Raw genomic sequence first — 22,144 nt, 5'->3', positions numbered from 1 at the left:
AATAAAAATCTGCTCAAGCAACAGAGACCTCCAAAGCAGAAACTCATGCAACCTCCACCCCCAACACAATCCAAATGACACATAGCTCACAAACTCAGTGTGCCACTCAACCACAACCCATAAGGCATAACAACGTACGCAACATTCTAGTCATAGGTGACTCTATAGTCAGGCACACTGATGTTCCACTCACCTGGCTAAACAAGGAGAAAGTTACTGTCAGCTGCCTGTCGGCTTCCAGAATCCACCACATAACGCACACACTCATGTCACTCCACAACAAGTACAAATATGACTCTGTCATTGTCCATGTTGGTGTGAAGGACCTGAGATGTACCTCTCTGGACTACATGAAAAGAGACATGGAGGAGCTCTCTGATCTTCTAGCCCAGGCAGGTTATGACCCTAGCCCTGAGTAGCATTCTGCCATCACCCACAATGATACCACAGTACAAGACAAAATGATTGACTTCAACAATTGGTTAAGCTTCTGGTGTCATTCTAAAGGGATCCAGCATCTGAGTGCCTGGGATGACATGACATGATCGACAGACCACGATGCTTTGCCAGAGATGACCTGCACCTGTCACCCTTGGGATTCTAGTTACTGGCTAAGGCTCTTGCCACCCATACAGTGCTTTTTTTAGGCAAGGTTCAAATGACAAATTCACCACTGTAACAGGTACAAGCAAGCAAAATCTGGGGGTAATGCTACTCAATGCTAGAAGTCTAAACCTCAAAATGCATTCACTCGAGGCACTCCTTAAAATGGAGAACATCGACATCTGTGCAGTGACAGAGACCTGGTTGAAGGCTCCAGACAGCACCACTGCATTACCAGGCTATAATTCATACCACACCTTTCGGCCACCTAACCTGGACCGAAACACTACAGGTGGAGGCATGTCCATATTCATTAAGGATATCCACACCTCCAGGCTAGTTGCTCAGTATAATGCATCCAAGACTATCCAAGTGCAACTAACTATGGGCAAGACCTTAATCCAAACTGTAACTTCTTAATTCAAATTGTAACTTGCTAAAGATCCCCCACCATGCCCCAGGATTCCCACTCCTCATTTCTTGATACACTGGAAATTATTAGGGTACAACCCAACACCCTAATAATGGGCGATTTCAACTACCCCACCATTAACTGGGAAAACTACTCATGTACCAACTCTTTTGTGCAACGTTTTCTGGAATTCATAAATTCCAAAACCTTGGATCAACTTATCCATACCCCCCCCAGAGGCAGCAATATCCTAGACCTGGTCATTACCAACATGGGCGATCAGTGTTCTATACCAGAGGTCAATTCCTCGTTGGTCAGATCAGACCACAAGTTAATCAGCCTAGACATCCACATCCTCCCCCCACCCCCCATTAGGGAAACCACCATAAAAAATTTCTCCAAAGCCAACTTCACGCTTAAGACAGAAGTGGCAATCTTCACGACACCCATGCAGACGGACAATAGAGGTACGACGGCTGAATCCTACACAAATGCACTTTATAAGCACTTACACAAGTGTATGGCCAGTGCTATTCTTAACAGAACCAAGATGCTATCCCCCCAAAAAAGGAAGCCACTTTGATGGTCCCCTGCCATAAACAAACTCTACAACAGAAGAAAAAAACTGTTGCAAAAAAGAGTAAAATCCCATAACTGGAAGAACTCCCTGGTCAGCCTCAGTGAGAAGCTGAGATCCCTCATAAAATCCTCCAAAGCTAGTTATGAAAAAAAATCGTCACTGATTCTAAAGACAACCACAAAGCATTCTATAGCTATTGTCAAGAATCTCAATGGCAACACTCAGATCTGCTCTGAGTTACAGCACAATGTCACTAAATATACAGAACCAACTGATATTGCCAACATCCTGGCAGATAGGTTCAGTGCTAACTTTACCCCCCCCCCCCAAACCCCCTAAAGGGCCTATTTCTACATTGGAAGAATGCAAAGTTCTTGTAGTCACAGTTGCATAGGTAAAAACCACACTCTCCAAAGCCAAGAACACAGTATCCATGTGACCTGACATCCCAGGCTGCGTTCTACATGAAAAATAGAATGAACTGGCACCCCACCTAAACACCATGTTCAGTCATAACCTCACCTCAGGCTTTGTGCCCACTGAATGGTGCACAGCGACGGTTATCCCACTCCACAAAGGGGGAGCCACCACGGACCCCGGGAGCTACTGTCCCATTAGCCTAACGAACCTGGTCTGCAAGGCCATGGAATGTATCATCATGGAACTTATAAACAAAGACACTGGCAATCTCCAAACTCTGGACCCCACCCAGTTTGGGTTTGTAAAAGGCAGATTATGACTCCGAAACCTGATTGACTTCTCTGAAGCAGTCACCAAAGTCGTAGACGAGGGTAAGGTGGTTCACACAGCCTATCTAGATGTCGCCAAGGCTTTTGACACCATCCCCCACTCTGGAATTATAGATAAACTCACTAAACTAGGTATAAATCCCTATGTCACAAGATGGGTTGCCAACTGGCTCACTGACAGAACCTACACTGTGAAAGTAGAAGACTCCAAATCCGACTTCAGACCAGTGACAAGTGGAGTACCACAGGGTTCAGTCCTGGGTCCTCTCCTGTTTGGTATCTACTTTTCAGTCCTGGGTCCTCTCCTGTTTGGTATCTACTTTTCAGAAGTACAGGCTAACATAGAAGGTCTTTGGCTAATGAAGTTCGCAGATGACTGCAAACTAGTAGCCATAACTGAAATGCCTAACGATGTGGACATCCTACAAAAGGGCCTCACTGAGACAGATGCCTGGTGTCAAAGCCATGGCCTTAAGCTCAATGCCAAAAAGGGCATTGTCATCCCCTTTGGTAAACACTCTGTACCCATGTGCTACCACATAGGTGGTAGTCTGCTCAACACTGAAAGTGTGATAAGCGACCTTGGGACACAGGTGGACAGTAGTCTCTCCTTTGATAATCACATCGTCACAGTAGTCAGGAAATCCTTCTACATGGCACACCTCATCACAAAATGTTTCTCATCCAGGAAAAAAAGAGGTCATTGTTTTCCTCTACTCGACACTCATTAGACTCATTATAGAGTACAACGCCCCTTTTGGTATGTACCTCACAAGACATCTACAACAACTGGAAAGGCCGCAGAAATACCTCACAAAGAGGATTACCAGCCTCAAACAGATGCCCTACGCAGACAGTCTCAAAAATCTCCAGCTTTACTCAGTCGCGTATCGCCTACTCAGAGGCAATCTCTGCCTAACATACAAAGCTATGTCAGACCCAGAGCTGTTGGACATGTTCCACTTAAAGAAATCCCAACACCTTCATGCTACACTCTCTAGGGATCTAAACCTTGTCAACACAATAAACAGAACATGCTGGAGGGATACATTCCTGTCCCAGAGACTTCCCATACTCTGGAACAAACTACCTATCTATATCAAACAAAGCTCCTCATTAGCACTCTTCAAGAAAAATCTTGATGATTGGATGGGAAATAGGAAATTCACCCAGGGGATCACCTCTGTGACTCTGCTCGACAGGGGCACAGGAAAATAATTTTCTTGGGTGGGGAAAGCCAGGATACCTTTTTGGCTAGCTTGTATACCCTAGTACCTACCTATGAACCTTAATGTCAATGGGGAAAGCTTGCCAAAGAGTAAGTGTCTGAAAAGAAAATGTATGTGCAGTGCTGTGGGGTTTGGTTATAGGGGTAATGAGAGTTGTTGTGGCTTACGAGTAGTCTTTCAAGTTGGACGAGGAGGTTTTTTTAATTGAAATCTACCTACAAGGGGAGTAAATGTCTGGAGACAGAGTAGTTTGTAGAGCTGGAATATCTACAGTGCGTTAGATCTTTGTTTTATGGGCAACCATTTTTTTTTCTAGATTGATACAGTGGTGCACACAGACAGAGGACTTTAATGAATTGACAGAGCCTGTCAGAGATTGTCTACAGAGCATAACCGTGTTTTTCTTGGAAGGCAGACGCAAAAATGGAAAAATCCATATTCAAGGTGAGATGGGAGCACTCCTTTGCCGATGGATGACTGGCTGGTTGGGATAGAAAAGAGGAGATCTTTTTGGCCCAGAATAGGAGGAAGTTTATTTTGGCTCTCAACTCTGCATATTTGGAAATGGGAAGTTTAGTTACTAATCAAGCCATAATCCTATCTATTTTAAAGTGGAGGTTGTCTCTACAGAAGGGTTGTGTAAATCAAAGATAGTTAAAAAGTCTGGTGCTTCGTGAATTAATTTTCTTTGGTGTTTCAAAAACCATTGGTCTTGGAGGGGTTGAGTAGCAGCTTATGATTTATAAGCCACTGGTGGAGTTCAAGCAAGTCAGACTGGAGTCGGCACTGAATGCTGGTAGGAGAGTGACATGATCAGTAAACGACCACATTGTAAGCATACAGGATGAGTGGGAGATGGCAGAGGTCACAAGAAAGAATATGGAAAGGGGGGGGCAAGAAAGGATTCTTGTGGGACACCTTTGGTAACAGGTGCAGATTCTGATTGCGAGGATCCTATTATAACTCTGAAGTGTCTGTCAGTGACAAAGTTTTTAAACCAGTGAGTGGTGTCTGGACCGATACCATTCTCAGTTTGTTTTAGAAAAGACGGTGGTCAGTGAGGTCAAATGCATTTGGCAGATCCACAAATAAGGAACCTATAAGGGGGCCTTTATCAGTGTTTTGCAGGATGACATCAGTTAAGAACCATAGTGCTGCCATAGTGCTTTTTCCAGGACAGAATCCATATTGTTTGGAGGAGAGCAGGTGGTACTGCTGGATATAGAGAAACAGCTGGGTGCAGATTATATTTTCTAGTAGTCTGCCCAGAGTTGGGAGGATAGATACTGGACAGAAGTGAGAGGTTTATTTTGGTTTGCTTTGGGAGGGGTTTAATTACAGCAGTTTTCCAAACTTGAAGCATGATCAGATTCTACACGTGGGTGAGAGGAAGACAAAGATGATATCTGCAGTGATATATGAACAAGGGGGGTTATTCTCTCAGATCAAGAAGTCTCTGTGGAAATATTTTCAGGCAGAATAGAGACTTCTTTGGGACGTATGTGCTTGAAGTGTAAGACGGGGATGAATGGTGGTGGTGTGGGAAATGTATGATCTGTGGGAGGTGTGCAGTTTATGATGTGAATAAGGAAATCTTCTGGAGAAGGTTTTGTTGTTCCACACTGTCTGTAAAGGGGGTACCATGAGGAGATTTTCTTCCTGTGAGAAGGTTAACTTCTTTCCAAAAGTGTTTGGGAAAATGTAAAAGAGCAATTTATTTCTTTGTTTGGACATTTCTTTCTTGCCTTCTGATGGACTTCTTAGCTAGGTTATATAACACTATAAATGAGGTGCAATTGTCAGTTGTGGGGGTTTGTTACCATTTTTGACATGCTTCATCCCTTAGAGTGAGTCAACATTGCGAGGCCTATCATATATGGGATACACTTCTAATCCATCATTTTGGGAGTGAGGATGCTGTTACTGTAACTGCATGAATGGCATAGGGCAAGGCAGCAACCATAGACCAAGTACATTATATGCACTAACCACCTGCTCGGGGTTTTTCAAATGAAAATGGCTCTGCTAGTACAACTGAAAACTCATCCATACTTTCGACAACGAAAATATTTTTCATGTAGTACTGACCCCAAACTATCAGGCTACGAAGCATTCTTTCTAAAAAAAAAAAGCAATTTGATGCTACCAAAAGCATGACATTGTTACTCGAGTGGGCAGTCCTGTCCCTACAACACTTGCAAAAGAAAATCAATATCAAAATAACACATACAGTTGCTGACATAAATGTAAACACTTCATCAAAACAACCACAAGTCCCACATACGCTGGGGTAATAAAGAAGCACCCTGCCACCAACTTTCTTCACTTGCGATTTTACTTTGTTAGTGCCTCAAGTTCTACAATGGATTACAAGTTGACATTTTACAGAATAACTTGATTCAATTTATATGTGAAACTACAAAAATATATCTTGTGTCACATTAACTGATTTTCAAGTTTACAGTCCGAAAACAAAGACTCAAAACCTAAACTGAATATGTACTTCCTGGCACTCACTTGTTGCATCCAGCTTTGCTGTACAGTATAGCGTTGATTATCTGAACATCAATTATCCGAAACGTCAATTATTCATACTCAACATTCCTATGAGTTTTGTCTGTACATGTCATTGCATTTGTATGTGGTTCTTTCCTACGGTGTGGAATTTAACGTTTGTTGCTGCTCCACTGAATTTAACATTGATTGCTGCCTCCACTTCACGTACGTCTACAACAAGAGAGTGGAGTAGAAACTTTGGCCTATCTGTTCTGTAGGAACAGGCTGTATTGCCCTCATGGAGAGCAGGGAGGAGACTTGCTTCTTGGCCTCTATCCACTGGTTTTATGGAAGTTCTGGAACCCTTTTGGGGTTGGCGGAGTGTGGAAATAAAGTCTGTATCCCTGGGACACTATGTTGAGGACCCATCGGTTATTGGTAATGGTGGCCCAAGTGCTTGCGTGGAAGGAGAGTTTTCCTCCTAGGGGCACAAGCAGATGGGGTAGAGGTAAGGGGTGGAAGTAAAAAGTATTTATTATTTATTTATTTTACATTTGAGTTCTTACCATAAGGGGGTGGCTTTGCAGTCCCCATTTTTGAAGAGGAGGAACTCCATTGCTTAGATCTCTGCATTCCCTGGGGCTGCTGTTTGGGTGGGGTCTGCTTCCCCTGGGTCTGGGCTGAGATGGCCTACAGGGGGCAGGAAAGGACCAGTGCTTGGAGGAGCAATACCTACTGAACCTTGGTGGCTGGACCTGTAAGAAATCTTTAACTGTCTGCATAGATTTAGCTTTTTCTTCCATCTTTAAGACCTCTTCTGCCTTGGTGTCAAATAAGTTGTCTTTGTTCAAGGGTGCGTCCAATCATTTGGATTTGACATGGTCTGTTAAGGTCTGTTCCTTAAGCCAAGCATGCCTTCTAAGGACAGAACCAGTGACTGCTGCCCTGCAAGATGCTTCTAGGACGTCACAACCACATTGTAATGTGTGCTTAGTTACTTGACTTGCAGAATGCATTAATTCTTGTAATTCTTTGTTTTCTGCACAAGCAGGAAAAGATGATATTTTTTGTTTGAAGTGTTCCATGATATGTTGCTGATGTTTCAGCATGTGGAACTGACAATTTAATGCTCTAATAGCAAGGGTAGCAGAAGTGTATACTTTTTTACCCATCTGTCTAATGCTCGGGAATCCCTATCTGAGGGGGTGGGATTCTTAGCTGAAGTTGCTTTGATTCTTTTAGGTCCTTGGGAGATGACCTCGGGGTCAACAGTAAGATTTATGAAAAGAAATTTGTGAGAGTCAGGGACTCTGTAATACCAGTCAGGTTTCCTGGGAGCAGGAGGAAGGGTGTCAGGAGTCAGACTGGATTCCATAACAACATCATCCACAACATCCAGGACAGGAGGAATGGCCAAAGTTCTGTGCTGTGGTAGATCTAAGAATTTCCTGAGTCTCTTTTTTGACTGAGGACTGTCCTGACATTCCCATTGGAAATGCTCTCTTAAAGTATGTAGGGTTTCCCCAAATGAAAAATCCTCGGGTGGAGAGGCAGAAGGAATGGACTCCTCTGCATCAGAATCCTCATATGCAGAGAAAAGTTGCATATCTTCATATTCAGATGCATCAGAGTAATTGGACTCCTGTTCAGATAAAACTACTGGGGACAGGTCTCTTTCTTTTGGAAGGGGTAGCCTGGCTTCCCCAGATAAGCATAACAAAGTCTTACGCCATTTTAAGCATTTGAGACTGAGGCAAGGAAGCAGGAGCCTGGGCTTGGGTTGTCGGTTTTTTGGGTGTGGCTCGAACCCTAGGCCTTAGAAACTCGGTAGTTTTAGAAAGAACTGAAGATGCGAAAGAAGTCATCGGGCTGCAACGAGAATCAGTAGTGAAGTACTTCCTCGGAAGCCGGTGCCTGCTTAGTGGCTCCGGACCCATTCAAGGTAGAGACATCCGGAGGATCCTTAATCGAAGAAGAGTCTTGCTGCATAAGGCTCCAAAAGGGCCTCGGTAGTGGCCTGTGAATCCACAGAAGTGGGCATTAGGGGCTGCAAAAGCACCTCACTGAGGACTGGAGAACTGAGGACTAGCTTTACGGAAGTGTTATCGGCAGTTTTGGACCTGGGCTACCTGTCTGCCTTTGTCCTTACGTTTTTTCGGAAGATCAGTAGATAGATGGCTTACTGAAACCATATCAGAATTCGAGGATTGAGAGGGAAAACATCTAGCTACAATAAGGGCCCGACGATGTATAGTCCTGGCATTGAACAAAGCACAAAAGCGACAGCGGGGGACGTCATGGTCTGGGCCTAAACAGGTGATGCAGTAAGAATGGAAGTCTCTGTGTGGTATTTGCTTTCCACAAGTGAGACAATTAACTTTTTCTGACAAAGGTTAGAGCAAGAAAAAAAGAATCCCCAACGGGGTACTTAGCTTTAGAAGATTTCAGCTTCAGTTCGGAAACGAAAACTCAGGTAGCGGCCGAATGGCACTCGTGCAAACTGCTTCTGCTTCAGGCTCCTCGGCAAGAAAGACTGATGTAATGGCATGGGTTGCCTGATTTTATACCACTGATGACCTGACGTCAGTCCTGGAGCGACAGCAACCGACACAGAAATACTAATCCTCTGGTATTCGGGCCGATTGAGGGCTACCCCTGGCAGGATAACCCAAATGTGATGACTGCAACAGCGAAACACGAAGAACATCTGAATTACAGCTCTGATGGCTTGACAGTACTCCAACAGGTGGGTCTATCTTGTCCTGTCATACTAAAGGCTAGAGGATGTGTTTGAATATGGGTTTTTGGATGAGCTTGTAAGTTCTGTTTTGCCTAGTGAATTGTAGATTACAACTTTTGTGATAAGGTAATTCAAAACAATAATGATCACATACGGTCAAAATAATACTTCAAAAACACACCACTAACAAAGTTTTTTTTTTTTTTTTTGTGAAAGTGCACTCTCCAGTATAGTTTTTCTTGTCTCCAGAGAGTAGCCAGGACCGATGACAACTGTGAAGAGAGAGAGAAAAAAATGTGTACCTATTTATTCTAAGAAACCTACAACCTGTCCTACAAAACCAGCACAATAAGTGAATGAATGAAAAACAGTACAAGGCAGTTTTGCATGGGATCTTCACATAGTCTAATGATGAAAAGGGTCACAGGACACATTGCCTTCCTCTGAAGCATCATTAATGGACCATTGAAGGACACCATGGCCTATATATTATATATTACATATATATATAACACTATCATATTATCTTCTCACTATGACACTTTTATCAAAAGTACAGTTCAAAGAACAAATTTTCTTCAACTACATTTTACTAAGAATTGAGAAAGAACAAGAGCTACTGTCTTCTTTACTTTCTAATCTAAATAAAACGCATACCTTTTTCTCCAACGAATGGTAAAGACCAGGTAAAAACATCCATAAAGTTTGGAAGCCAGTAAGGATGGGGAGAACAGTTGAACTGCCTGATGTTCATAACATTGTTTTCATACTTCAATACTGCAGCTACAAAAAAGAAAAAAGGGAAGAGAGAGACAATAAATTATCGGTATTAACTCCGTCACATGCAGAGCTGTAGGAACTTCCAAGGGTCTGAGATCAAAGCACACACTGCAGTTTTGTGAAGCATGGAAACTGTATGTACTCCAAACAGAAAAACAAAAAGCAGGAAACACGACACACTGTATATAAAACCAGCCCAATTTACTGGAACTCACTACACTGCAATAAATTAAAAAACACATCCCATCAATACAGACAGGAAACTAAAATACGAACAGAATGTACCCATAAATAAAACAAAACACAAACCTATTCAACAGTGAAATCAATTTTGCTTCCCACATCTCCCAATTTTGTGTGTATTAATTTCATAGTTGGACAACATTGGGGGTAATAAAATAACCACACCTTAATAAGTTTCAGTGCTACTTTTTCATGAAAGTAACTCAGAATCAGATGAGTCTTTTATCTCAGCTGCTCCTTAAAGCTAACCTGTTGTTTACCTTGAAGACCTCGCTGGAAGGACTACATCGTTGGAGCAGGAATGAATTGCAGATTTTTCCTGGTTTTCCCTCCACTAGGTCATGGGGGGGGTGTTATCTGTAAACAGCTGATGATTTCCTCCTTAAATCACTGCATGAGCTGATTCCAATGTGTGGAACAATAAGGAGACCAACAAATGTATCATGGAGCACCTTGCTATTTTACAGGGCTTCAGCTTCACACTCAGGTAATTACCAATGCTTAATACTCAAGCTTGGTTTCAAAGTTTTGGTAGAACTAGTTTCATGGTTGGGCCACTACCTGATAGACATCAAGCTTGGTCTCCCTAAGCCATATTCTCTCTCTGTGTTGAGCTGGTCAACTGCCATAACTTACAAGCTCTAGGTACTGAAACTGTGTCCACTACACCGGACCATCTAATACAAGAGGTCACTGCAGATTAGCCAGATTCATCCGTAACAGCCTATAATATTCTTATGTCTGGTACTTTGGATTTGTGCACCCTAGTCTGTGTACATCCCTGGTCTGGTGCATGGTCAGAACCTTGGTTTGACCATGAAGATGGAGGCAGAAGCTGTGCACAGAAGATACAGGACTTTTCTTCCTGAATATAAGCTTTATTTGGATTTCATTATGTTTTAACATAATGTAATTCCAGTAGGGAATTTCACCAGAATGCATTCTGTGTCCAAGTGACCTCTCCACTGCATCCATTCATCAACTTGTGCTCATATGAGTGTTTGACACACTGGGCAGCTCAAACTCACTTGCTGATTGAAGATTTTTCTCCCTGAGACAGTGTGAGGAAGTTGCATGATTCTTCTAAGATAAGCTTTTCAAGACAAGATAGTGTATCTCCTTAACACAGCACTGCAATGGTTCTTTTACAGATTTTGGATGTATAGATTATGAGTAGGTCATGAAGACTGCTTCATTTGCGCATCCTTCCTTCAAGTGGGTTAGACCTTGGCACCATGAGCCTGACCACTTCCTATCACTAGGGCTAATCCACACCATAAAGCTACTGCTGAAGACTGAGATGCTTCCACCTATGTTAAAAGAGGCCCTGAATACCTCAATCCTGAAACAAAGTTTGATCCTAACTTGCTAACCTGCTTCAAACCTTTCATTCATTTTGAAGGTTGCTGAAAGTTAGCTTACATACATATAATATATATATATATATATATATATATATATATATATATATATATATATATATATATATATACACACACACACACACACACACACACACACGAGTGTGTGTGTGTGTGTGTGTGTGTGTGTGTGTGTGTGTGTGTGTGTCTCTCTCTCATGGTCTTTTAACCCTTATCAATCAGATTTTTGACACAGATACTGCAGAGAGACCACCCTCATTGGAATGCATACTGTGATACAGACAGCAATGGATAAAAGATGGCACAGCGTCCTTGCTCTCCATCTTTCAGTAGTTTTTTTATTAAGGGGACAACCATGATCCTTTTTAAGTATGTAAAACTTTACTTACTTCTTGCATCGTTCCCAGAGAGTGGAGCTCATGGGTTATTTTCTCTTGGCTCACTACCCCTGGAAAGCAAAGTGCTTAGGGCTCCATCTCTTCCCCCTTCACTGATCATGATGTATATGTTGCCACTAAATAGCAGAGAAGGAATCACTGTCAGTCACAATGCTTTCCCCTCTTTCTCTGAGGAGTCTGTACTTCAGTACTTTAAAGGAATGTGAGAGAACCTCCACATATGGGGGTGTATGTTGTGCAGTTGTGGGTGGTATTTGAGGTCTAGTGATTGTGTTGACAACCTTCTCAGTGGTAGATATATTGGCTTGTGAGGGCCAGGGCATAGACTCTAGCTTCTTTATGTAACTGCATCTCTCACAAATTGTGTTTCTAGGTGGTAGTAGCAGATGGTTGTTCGTGTACATGACGCAGTTGCTACACTGTCTCAGGATGCCCATATCAATCAGTCTGATAGGAGAAACCATAGGAAATTGTCCAGTCTAAGGGAGAGAGGCCAGGGAGAGCTAAGGAGTAGGCCCAAAGCCCAAGTGCTTAAACCAAAATTAAGAGGCTTCGAATAACATTTAAAAAGTTTTAAACAGGCTAAAGACAAGCAGTAATAAATGCAGCAGAAAAGATGCAATTGAACACTTTAGAGAGCAAGTAGCAGAAAAAGCAAGATGTACTAATAGAGTAGGAGGAGGAAACACAAATACTGTAAAAGCAGCTGAATAAAGTGTTTTTTTTTTATTAAAGTGGAAAGGGAGAAAGTAGGAACAGAAGATAATTCAAGGTTAAGAAACTAAGGAGGTTGGCATTCCCAAATGTTCTCTCTGTATTAGTTAGAATGAGCTAATGAGACTGGACTGGGAGGATTGTCTCAGATCAGATTTACAGGAGGGGCGGGCAACTGCAAAGCCACCAAGTTTAAGAACAAGATAACAAGAGGGAGGGTGGGAAACTATGCTACAGCAACTAGCTACACTATTTCATGCACAAAACACTACAGAAATGTTTCTCACAGCAAAACAAAATAGCAGTGAGACACTAAATTAATATTTTAAACAGAAAAAGGAGCAAGGAGACTTTAGAGAATGCTTTTAACTGCAAACAAATCAGCTATATGACACACTCCTTGGCAGGAAATCAAACAAACAGATGCTTAACAATTAGAGAAGATTTCCAATTAATACCTTTCACACAGTGAAACTTGCTAAAAAAATTTTACAAACAGTGTGACAGTAACAAAAGTGATTTAACAGGCCTAGTAAGGCAAATAATTCACATACAACAGTGCAGATTAGTTTACAGCAATAAAATACAGTAAAAAGTAGGCAGCAGACAATAAAAGTGCAATAAATGGTTAGAATAAGCAATGACTAGTAAAATAAGGCAGAAAACAGGATACTTATTGTTTTATGTCACAGATCAGAGTTGTGATCAGTGCCCCTCCTCCCACCTGTTTCCTCCCTCTATTTTTCAGAAGATCAGTTAGTTAATTGTACTATTTTAAAGATGGTGAACATGGTCAAGCTAAGTCAGGTGTCATTTTTGGAGATAGAGAGGCACTGAGTGCAGCCGCAGTTGTTGGGAAGAGTTGGCCGGAACAGGTGGGGTACGCCAACCAGCACGAATAGAAAATGTTAATGCTGGTATTAAAGTGTTGCAGTTGCAGATTGATTTTTTAATAATAAATGAATTACAAGAGAGTGACTGTTTAATTGATGTATTGTTGCTACAATAAATGGTCTCAATGGCAGCTGTCATGTGCATGTTTTTATTTGGGCACAGGGAGGTCTTTTGATGACAAGGGAATGCTTGCCAAAAATGCAGTTATCAGAGTCCATTGATCAGGATGGGGGGGGGGGGTAAGGAGTGGTTTAACAGCTCCAATTGCTCATGAGATCACCTCACCCATACTCCATACTACACATAACTCAGGAGGGAGCCATCCCTCCTTATTCTCCCTCTACTTTTCCAAAGATCAGTTAATTGTATTGTTACTCCAATAAATGGTCACAATGACAGCTGTGGTTTGCATGTTTTTATTTGGTGCTGGTAGGTCTTTCAATGACAACAGTATATTATGTTTCGTGCAGAAGAGCATTATGGCACGAGTTCATAAAGCTGTACTAGTACCAGTTTAACCAGGATGGGACAGGTGCAGAGCCATTTATCTATTAGGTGTTGTTTCAGTTGGTGGTTCATAGGTGTGTACTAGGCTAATGGCCCTGGAGCCTTTACAAGCCTAGCCTACAGAAGTGCCCTGGCATTGTACCGCATTTTTTGGCATGAAGCTTAAAGCCATGGTTTCGACACCTGTCATTGGTCTCAGTGAGGCCTTTCTGTAGGATGTCTGCATCACTTGGGGAGTTAATAATTGCTCCCAGTTTGCAGTCATCTGCAAACTTGGTCAGGCAGGGTCCCTCTGTGTTGGCTTGGATTTCTGAGAAGTAGATGCCAAACAGGAGAGGACCCAGGATGGATCCTTGTGGGGCTGTGGCACTCCACTCATGACTGGTCAGCAGTCTGACTTGGAGTCTGCTAATTTCACACTGTGGGTTCTGTCTGTGAGCCAATTTGCAACCCACCTGATGATATAGGGGTTGATGCCTAGTTTGGTGAGTTTATCAATAATTCCTGAGCGAGAAATGGTATCAAAGGCCTTGGCCAGATCGAGGTAGGCTGTATGAACTGCCTTACCCTCATCCACAGCTCTGGTGTCTGTTGTTTAAAGTCTTTCAGGTTGCAGACTGTTCTTAAGTGAAGTGGGATGGTATTCCAGGTATTAGCAATGCAGTATGAATACAGTGAGCAACCTGCACTGTTGTTACGTTTAGCTACAGAGACTAATGACTTATCAGTGGAGAATATATACCTCTTAGTAGTGTAAGGCTAAATGATGGTGTGAATAGATGGGAATTTTCCAAGGTTGTGCAGTAGTTTGATGGTTGTATTTAATTTTTAATACAATAGAGAATTATTTAGTTTGAAACAGTTTAGTTGTTTTAGAGAGAAGCAGTGATGTGATCTATACTTTTGCTTCATTGCAATCTGGCTACTTTATTGTAGCACTGTTCTAGTATGGCTGACAGAGAGGAGATGAGATTTGTTATTATACGAGAGGCATATAACATATGGAGGGGAGTAGAAAACAAGTGGCTGTGTTTTGTCTAGTAGAGTTAGTAAGGTAGTGCTTTACACAAGAGACAGTCTAGCTTTTGAATTGCATCCTTTATGGCCTGCTGAAGGTGGAGATCAAATTTTAGGTGGTTGTCTAAAATCACACCTAGTAGTTTGGTGTGGGATACATTCTTATATTGGTCTTGTTGGATGACAGTATATTAAATGCAGTTTTTTTGGCAAGAGAGAGAGCCGGAAGTAAGCATTAGTAGTTTAGTTTTTTTTTTTTTTTTGGACTCATGAGGAGTTGTGAATTGTGGAGCCAAGCTTCTATGCAGGACTAGGTGGGTAAGTGTTGGGAGCATGGGTGGTTTCCTAGCAGCATATTTTAAGAGTCATCAGCATACTGTAGTATGGCAGCCTCTCTGGCTGCTGTGTTTAGGTCATTGATAAATCAGTTGAAGAACGGTGGCCCTAGGATGGAGCCTTGTGTGACTCTGATGGATATAGGAAGAAAAGAGGAGGCAGCCACACGTACGTGGCAGGCATCTACAGAAAACTTTAACAGACTACCACTGACATGTAGCTATTTACAAGTTTATGTGCAACAACAAAAGGTCAGTCATAACCAGAGCCTGTTTATCTTCAGACAGGGGTGCATGTATTGGTGCATTCTTATGGAGATATAATACCTCTGCTGGCAAGTGCCATTTACATCTGTACAGAAGTCATAAAATGACCACACAAGCCAGTTTGACAGCATTCTTTTGGGAGGCAGAAAGGATGGCATGGGCAGTGAAGAGAGTGGTAAGGATCTGAGCTACACTGCCAAGAACGGTGTGAAGAGCAAGAGGTGAGTTCAAGGGGTGCACGGAGCAGACAGAATAAAGGTGTTGGGTGCTGAAAGGGTGCATGGGTCTTGTAAAGTTGGCATCTTTGTGTAATCTTAGGACAGTGAATATATAGAACAAAACAAACTAAAAATCAATAAGGCACAAAAATCACACAGTCTTGCAAGCTTCTTTAATTATTAAAAAGGAAGATCTACTCAGTCCAAGGATAGTCAAAAAAGTACAAAAATATGCAAATGCAAAAGATACAGAACGTATGTATAGATTACACAAGAATTCATATACGGAGTATAACCAAAAACAAAACAAGACGTTAGATATACATTTGGAAACGAGTTAGCACTTTCTACCTTGGGCTTTCTGAATACTTTCCTCATCCCTCACTCATGTAAACCAATCTGGAGACAGAAAGTACAATATTTATGAAAAAATCTTAACTTTTAGTGTGCGTAGCCTATGAAATTTGTGAAAGCCTGCATCAACTTGTGTCTTATTACTCTGCAGTACTAAAACTGCAAGGTAGTTACTTAGATTTTAATTTCTCCATTTTAATTGCACTTTTAACCTTTTTAGACCTAGTACAGAGAATTCAAACATAGTACCAAAACAAATACCTTCCTTATGGGTGACTTCCCATACCTACACATAAAACTGGAAAACGTAAATTACCGAAAATAAATATGTGCCAACATTTTCAGACTTTATAAATGTAAATACACTTCACCAAACTGTACCTCAATTACTCTGCCCACCAGAGGTGTCAGTCTTCTAGATACTGTCCTCCCTAACATATCCCCTATCACTGCCAACCTGCCTGTTATGCTGTCCCTTGTGAAATCTAGCTATCTTGCTTTAAGTTCCTCCCTGAGAACTTGATTATCTGTCCCTAATATTTTTTCTACTTTCAGGGTTTAATCTAAAACCAATTACATACTATTTACCAATCTCTTTGATTATCCCAAATGATGCACTGCTCCTCAGCACGTCTTGTACCAGAGGCTGCAGACTACTCTCTCTGAATTTTACTCCCTGTTAAATACATGCAGTTAGACATTTGTACCAATCTGATGCAAACATAATAGAACGTTTAAAACAAAACCCATATGGTGGAACTCCTACATCATCAAACTTTGCAAAAAATAGCAATAATAATAATAAAGGTTCATACAAGATCTCCACTTCTTCGTTATAAAAAAAAAAAATATTCATTATTGGCAAGTTCCCCAAGCTCACCAATAGAAAATGCAAGGCTGAGTATGAACTTAGGGCTAAACCAATTCAACAGAAAACCATAAGGTCTTCTTCAGCTGTATGAAGAAGTGTAGAATAACCCATAAATTCTACATTGAACATATCTTTAATGCATAACTCTCAACCTCCAAGTAAAAGAATTCTGGACAAAACCAAATCTAATGACAGTACTAAGGTTCAACATCCAGAATAAATTTTAAATACTGCTCATAAACTTACTAAGTTGCTAGAATTATGAATAGTTGTGTAAAATCTTACCATAACCATAGATGTCCTTCTCTTACATGTGTTTCAGTATTCATAGCATGAGGGAGTCTGCCACAGGCTGCCCCAAACCCCAGCTAGTATACAAAAGTCTAAAGCTACTGTAAGGTACGTCCAATGCCGCACAAAGGATCCCTTCCAATGTCGATCATAAAGTAATGCTGGGTATATAGCAGATGTCAGCATGTACCATCCTCAGAACCTTTGCATTAGCATGCATTTTCTGAATGATGAAGTGTGAAACACAAATGTCCGTCATTACTTAACTGCAATCCAAACTGCTTCAACAAAAAAACCCCAAAAAACGTACATTTAATGAGGGTCATTCCAAAAAAATGAAGCAAAACTCTCAGCATTTTGCAATATTTTGTACAGTTGAGGGGTAATAGTATCTCCACTTCTGACCCAAAGGACATCAATATATTCTTGCAGACAAATGATCTTCCAACTTCACCCCCCCCCAAAAAATTATTCGGCTCAGAAATCACTCTGGACCAGGCCATTTAAGTACCTTCCAGAATTACTACTACCAATTTCATGAGTCCTGACAATACTCCTAGATGTTTGCCAAGAAGTACAAAGCCTCACCTAGCAACCCCCACCCCATCAACTCTTCAACCCAAGTCTCTCCTCTATTTATATCCTCAAGGTATGGACAATAGTTATTGTTGTGATACCCCTGCATGAAGTCTGTCCATCTACAGACCCATAAGTCTCATTAGTATTATTTGTAAGGCTATGCTTTTATTAATAAATGATACAAGTGATCTTCTATTTTTAGATGCACACCAGTTTGACTTTCTAAAATGTAGCTCATGCCTGCTCAGCGTAGCTGAGTTATTCAACGGAGTAATGCATACCAAGGATAAAAAGAAAAGCATTCACACTGCCTGCAATGGCCTTGCCAAGGCCTTCAACACTAATTCCCCATGGTGGGATTATTAATTATTGAAAAATTCTCCCAACTCAACACTTACTCCTACATACTTTGCCAGATTGCAACAATCTGTTTGACAGGACCAATACTGTTAAGGCCAAAAATATTTGCACTAGACAGAAAAAACATCACCAGCAGTGCCTCTTTCTCCTGGGCTCCCTTCTCTTTGGCATACACGTTTTTGACATGAAACCTGATATCAAGGGACTATGGCTAACTAGGTTTGCTGATAACTGTAGACTTAGATGGTTATCAAATCTCATTCTAGTACTCAAATTCTCCAGCAAGAGTCATACCAAATAACCCAAGACTAACACCAGAAAATACAGCACAAGTTCCTTTGGTAAATTTAGCATCACCACTATATTTGGTACAGATAAAATTCCACTTAACTCTGAACCAGTCATTAGGGACCTGGTTAGATAAGTTCTTCTATCACATCTCTGTTGTGGTCAGAAAAATTTTCTAGCTTGCTCTATGTATCCTTTGTGGCGTCTTCTCAAGGTCCAAGAAAGTTATAGTCCCACTGTATTCTTCCTTTATTAGGCTCATCAATGAATATAATGCTCCATTCAGCACAAGTCTCACTAAGCCGCTAAACCAACTCAAGAGACCTCATCATCTTTTCATTTAAAAGATCTCAAATCTTAATAACATTACGTTGTCTGACAGACTGTAAGCCCTAGCCTACAACTGTCTCTCTTATAGGCTCCTTAGGAGTGCAACTCTTTCACCTAAACAGAATCAGTGGTAAAGCAAATACTCATTCTATGGAAAAAAACCTATGCTACCACATCAAAAACACAAGATAACACGACAAGTACCTAAACTAATGTATCCCCCCAGTTCTGGAATACACTCCCATTACATATATCAGGAGAGTACATCCCCTGACTACTTAAACCAGTCTAGATTTCTGGAAGTGTGATGACAAATTTTCACTTAGGATATATGGGGAAACTCTGTTTAATGGAAGACACTAGAATATGGCTGAGCTTCTCGCTGGTCTCCTTGACTGTATTCTTAGTAAATATCACATGAACCTATGCCTTGGACATGAATACCTTTTTTACTTGACTACTTTCTGTTTTTCTCCCTCTCTCAGAAATATACCAAATATGTTTTTCAACAGAACTGTTTATTTTTTAAGACAACTTGGAAATGATGAAACAGTGTTTTCGGAATAATGGCATCACCAAAAATAAGGCATCCATCCTTTCACAAACATATGTTCTGCATGCAAGCTTAAACTTCATTTAAGGTGTTGCCTGTTACAATCATAGAAGGCCATTTTAGAGGACTATTTCTACATCTCTAAGCATCCTTTGTATAGATACATGTCAAAGGGGATCAGACAGATATACACTATTACATGGTGGAGAAAAGACAAATTCACTCAGGAGTACACCCGCCCCCCAAAAAAAAACAAAACTACAAAGGGTAAATCACAGCTTCTCTATTCTAGCACCAAATACCTAGATACCAGCTACAAAACCCAGTATAAACTGCTTCATTTCAAACAAGCCCAATGCAAACACGTCCCTCAGTGCACATCACCTAACTTCTTTCAGTCCTTCCTTGGTACTCTTTACCACATCTGTGCACAGACTACTTCTCACATGGTTCTTTAATCAAATCTCACCCCTAGTTACATTCTCTACCTTATTTTCTATCTCTCTATTATAATCTATAAAACTGTTAACCAATAAGTGCAGTTATCTGCATCAGGAAATGATGAGTTAATTTAATTCTATATTGTATTTGGCCTTTATATAACTCTGTTATTAGTTAGGATTATGCTTAAATGTTCCTCTGTGTTTCATACATCCTTTACTTTTAGTCTCACCATCTAAATTCTACTTCATTTTTGCTCTTCTTTCCTTAGCCTAAGTATTTTATTACTAATGCTACTCCATCTGCTTTTATGTAAATGTGGCACTCAAATCATATTCTGTTTTACAACCAAACATTAGTGACTGGTCTTCTCTCACTTTCTGTACTGCTGATTTTAAGTCCCAGTGTCTTCATGTTGGCTGTTTTGTTGTTTTTGAACCACTTCTAGCTCATCCGGTTTTAAGCAGTATTCCCTGCAAACCACACATTATGAAGACTTATTCCCAAGCTATCTACCTACCTCTATACACGAGAGTCTGTCCTCAGTCAGATTTCAAAGTACCTGGTCTGAAATTGGTGCCTCCTGAGAGGGTTCCAAATTTCTGTTCCTTGAAGCAGTGGCCACTGTTTTTTTGAGTTTGAAGAAATGAAGGTGTCCAAGTATCTAGCTATTAGCTACATAGTCTGACCGTACTTTTATGTTCACAGTTCTCAACAGAACTTGTAATTTATTACATTGTACTTCAGATATCAGAATATAAACAGGTCATCTCTGTACAACATATTCAAATTATAACCTACATACCTCTTAGCCTAAACCCCTGTAAACTACACTTACTTAGTCATATTATTTGTGCCTCTGGCCTATGGCAGCTGTTGGAATGGGCCTAATTTGTATCAGTCCACCACCTTGGTGAATGTTAAGTAAAAAGCATATAGTTTGTCATTATATGGATTATTGCCACCATCTTCCTGTTGCTTTCCTCTCTTGCTATTTGGGTTATAAATAACTTCTGCATGAAATATGACACCAGTACTCATTTTGAAGACTTCAAGGGGTAAAGTCCCCTTCTGATTTACTATACTTAAATAAAGGTTAAATTAGTTTAACTACATATAGTGGTTTCTTTACCCCTTGAGTTCCTAAATCCTGTCAAAGACATTTTTCCTTTATCTTTAAGGATGAGTGATGTTAGTATTAGTCAGAGTGTGAGGGTTCATTACTTACCACATTAGGTGAAAGGCCCATCTCCCTCTGAAAGTGTTTTTTACCAATGTTTAGGGTAAAAGTTAACAGTTCTTAGCTTCAACTTTAGCTCTGAGATGTCAGTTGTTGAGATGATAGTTTGATGACTACTGCGAATCCCTTAAATAACATCAGCAGATTCTTTCACATACAACAGACTTGCATCAACGCCACCACCTTCCAGTCGAATGAGCATCCTCAATACTGTTTTCTTTGCCCTTTGGGGTGCTGCATGTTCATCTGCAAGTGGTAAGCAACCTTCAGAAGCCTGACAACATAACGTCTTAGGATGGAAGAGAGGCATGGTGACAAAAAGTAGAAAAGATGCTATGGATAAGGTACACAGACAGGGTTCTTTCTTTGCAGAGGCCACATCCTCTCTGTGTCTAAGTGAGTCTTCATCAGGGGTTCTTGTTTCCCCCTACCTCAAAGACAAGCAAAGCAGGTGAAAAGGTGATGTCCAAGCTGAGCCTGAGCATCTTATGACAAACACCTACTCTAGGACTGTTTGCTGCGTTACAACCACTATTTATTGACAGAGGCACTGTAGTTCCCCAGTAATGAACAGGGTAATGAAAATGAATGAGGAAATGCATCTTCTAAGATAAAACTGGTAATAATACTGATGACACTGTAGTAGCACTATCACAATGATCAAAGCTTCCCTTCATAAAATACTCACACTGCTTCATACTGTGATGATGTGATGTGTTGCCATCTGTGCCATGGAGAGTGGGGCGGTGCATGTGCAACATGTGCCAGCATAGCTGGCTGGTGTTTTGTTGGTGGTTTTGTGACGTTTGACTGTCACACTGACTTGTACAGTTGCTTGTGTTAAAAATGTATAAACAGTGTTATTAAATGTATATGTCTAAACAAAGAATTCTATAACAGAGGAGTAGAAGTTTTTGAAATTTTTCTACAATTTTCAAATACTGCAACAGATCTTAGCAGAGTCAGCTAATCAAATGTGAATTCCACAACTAGCACTGAGAAGAAGGAAGTCTCACAGAAGTTTGTTTTGTTTTCTTTGGAACTTGATACAAAGATCTATGACAGTTATCACAGCCAGTTCAGTTAGTTGGGAGCTAATCACCTTGCCTTGTAGAAGTAAGCATCTCAACATCTAATCTCACCTTGCTGTATTAAGTTAGCTAGGGAACAGTTATTCTTTAGACAGTCAGAAGTATACTGAGATAATTAAGTAGTATTTTTCTGCATCTGTTTGAATCTGTCCAGCTGTGTTATTTTTATTTTTCCTGCGACT

The 22,144-nt window shown here is 40.9% G+C and overlaps 1 protein-coding gene across 6 annotated transcripts in view; it reads right to left on the bottom strand.

Annotated features, from left to right (window-relative positions):
* Nucleotides 1–22,144, bottom strand: part of PPP3CA (protein phosphatase 3 catalytic subunit alpha) — a 2,125,362-nt gene that overhangs the window by 278,174 nt on the left and 1,825,044 nt on the right. For all 6 annotated transcript variants that reach the window (XM_044062110.1, XM_044062111.1, XM_044062112.1 and 3 more), the window contains exon 9: nucleotides 9,467–9,592. In XM_044062110.1, the coding sequence (XP_043918045.1) occupies nucleotides 9,467–9,592 (126 nt within the window). The remainder of the gene's footprint in view (nucleotides 1–9,466; nucleotides 9,593–22,144) is intronic.

Source organism: Protopterus annectens, chromosome 2.part1 (assembly GCF_019279795.1).
Source record: "Protopterus annectens isolate FY-2018-M chromosome 2.part1, PAN1.0, whole genome shotgun sequence".
Classification (NCBI taxonomy): Eukaryota; Metazoa; Chordata; order Ceratodontiformes; family Protopteridae; genus Protopterus; species Protopterus annectens.
This window is presented reverse-complemented; position numbering and strand designations above follow the sequence as displayed.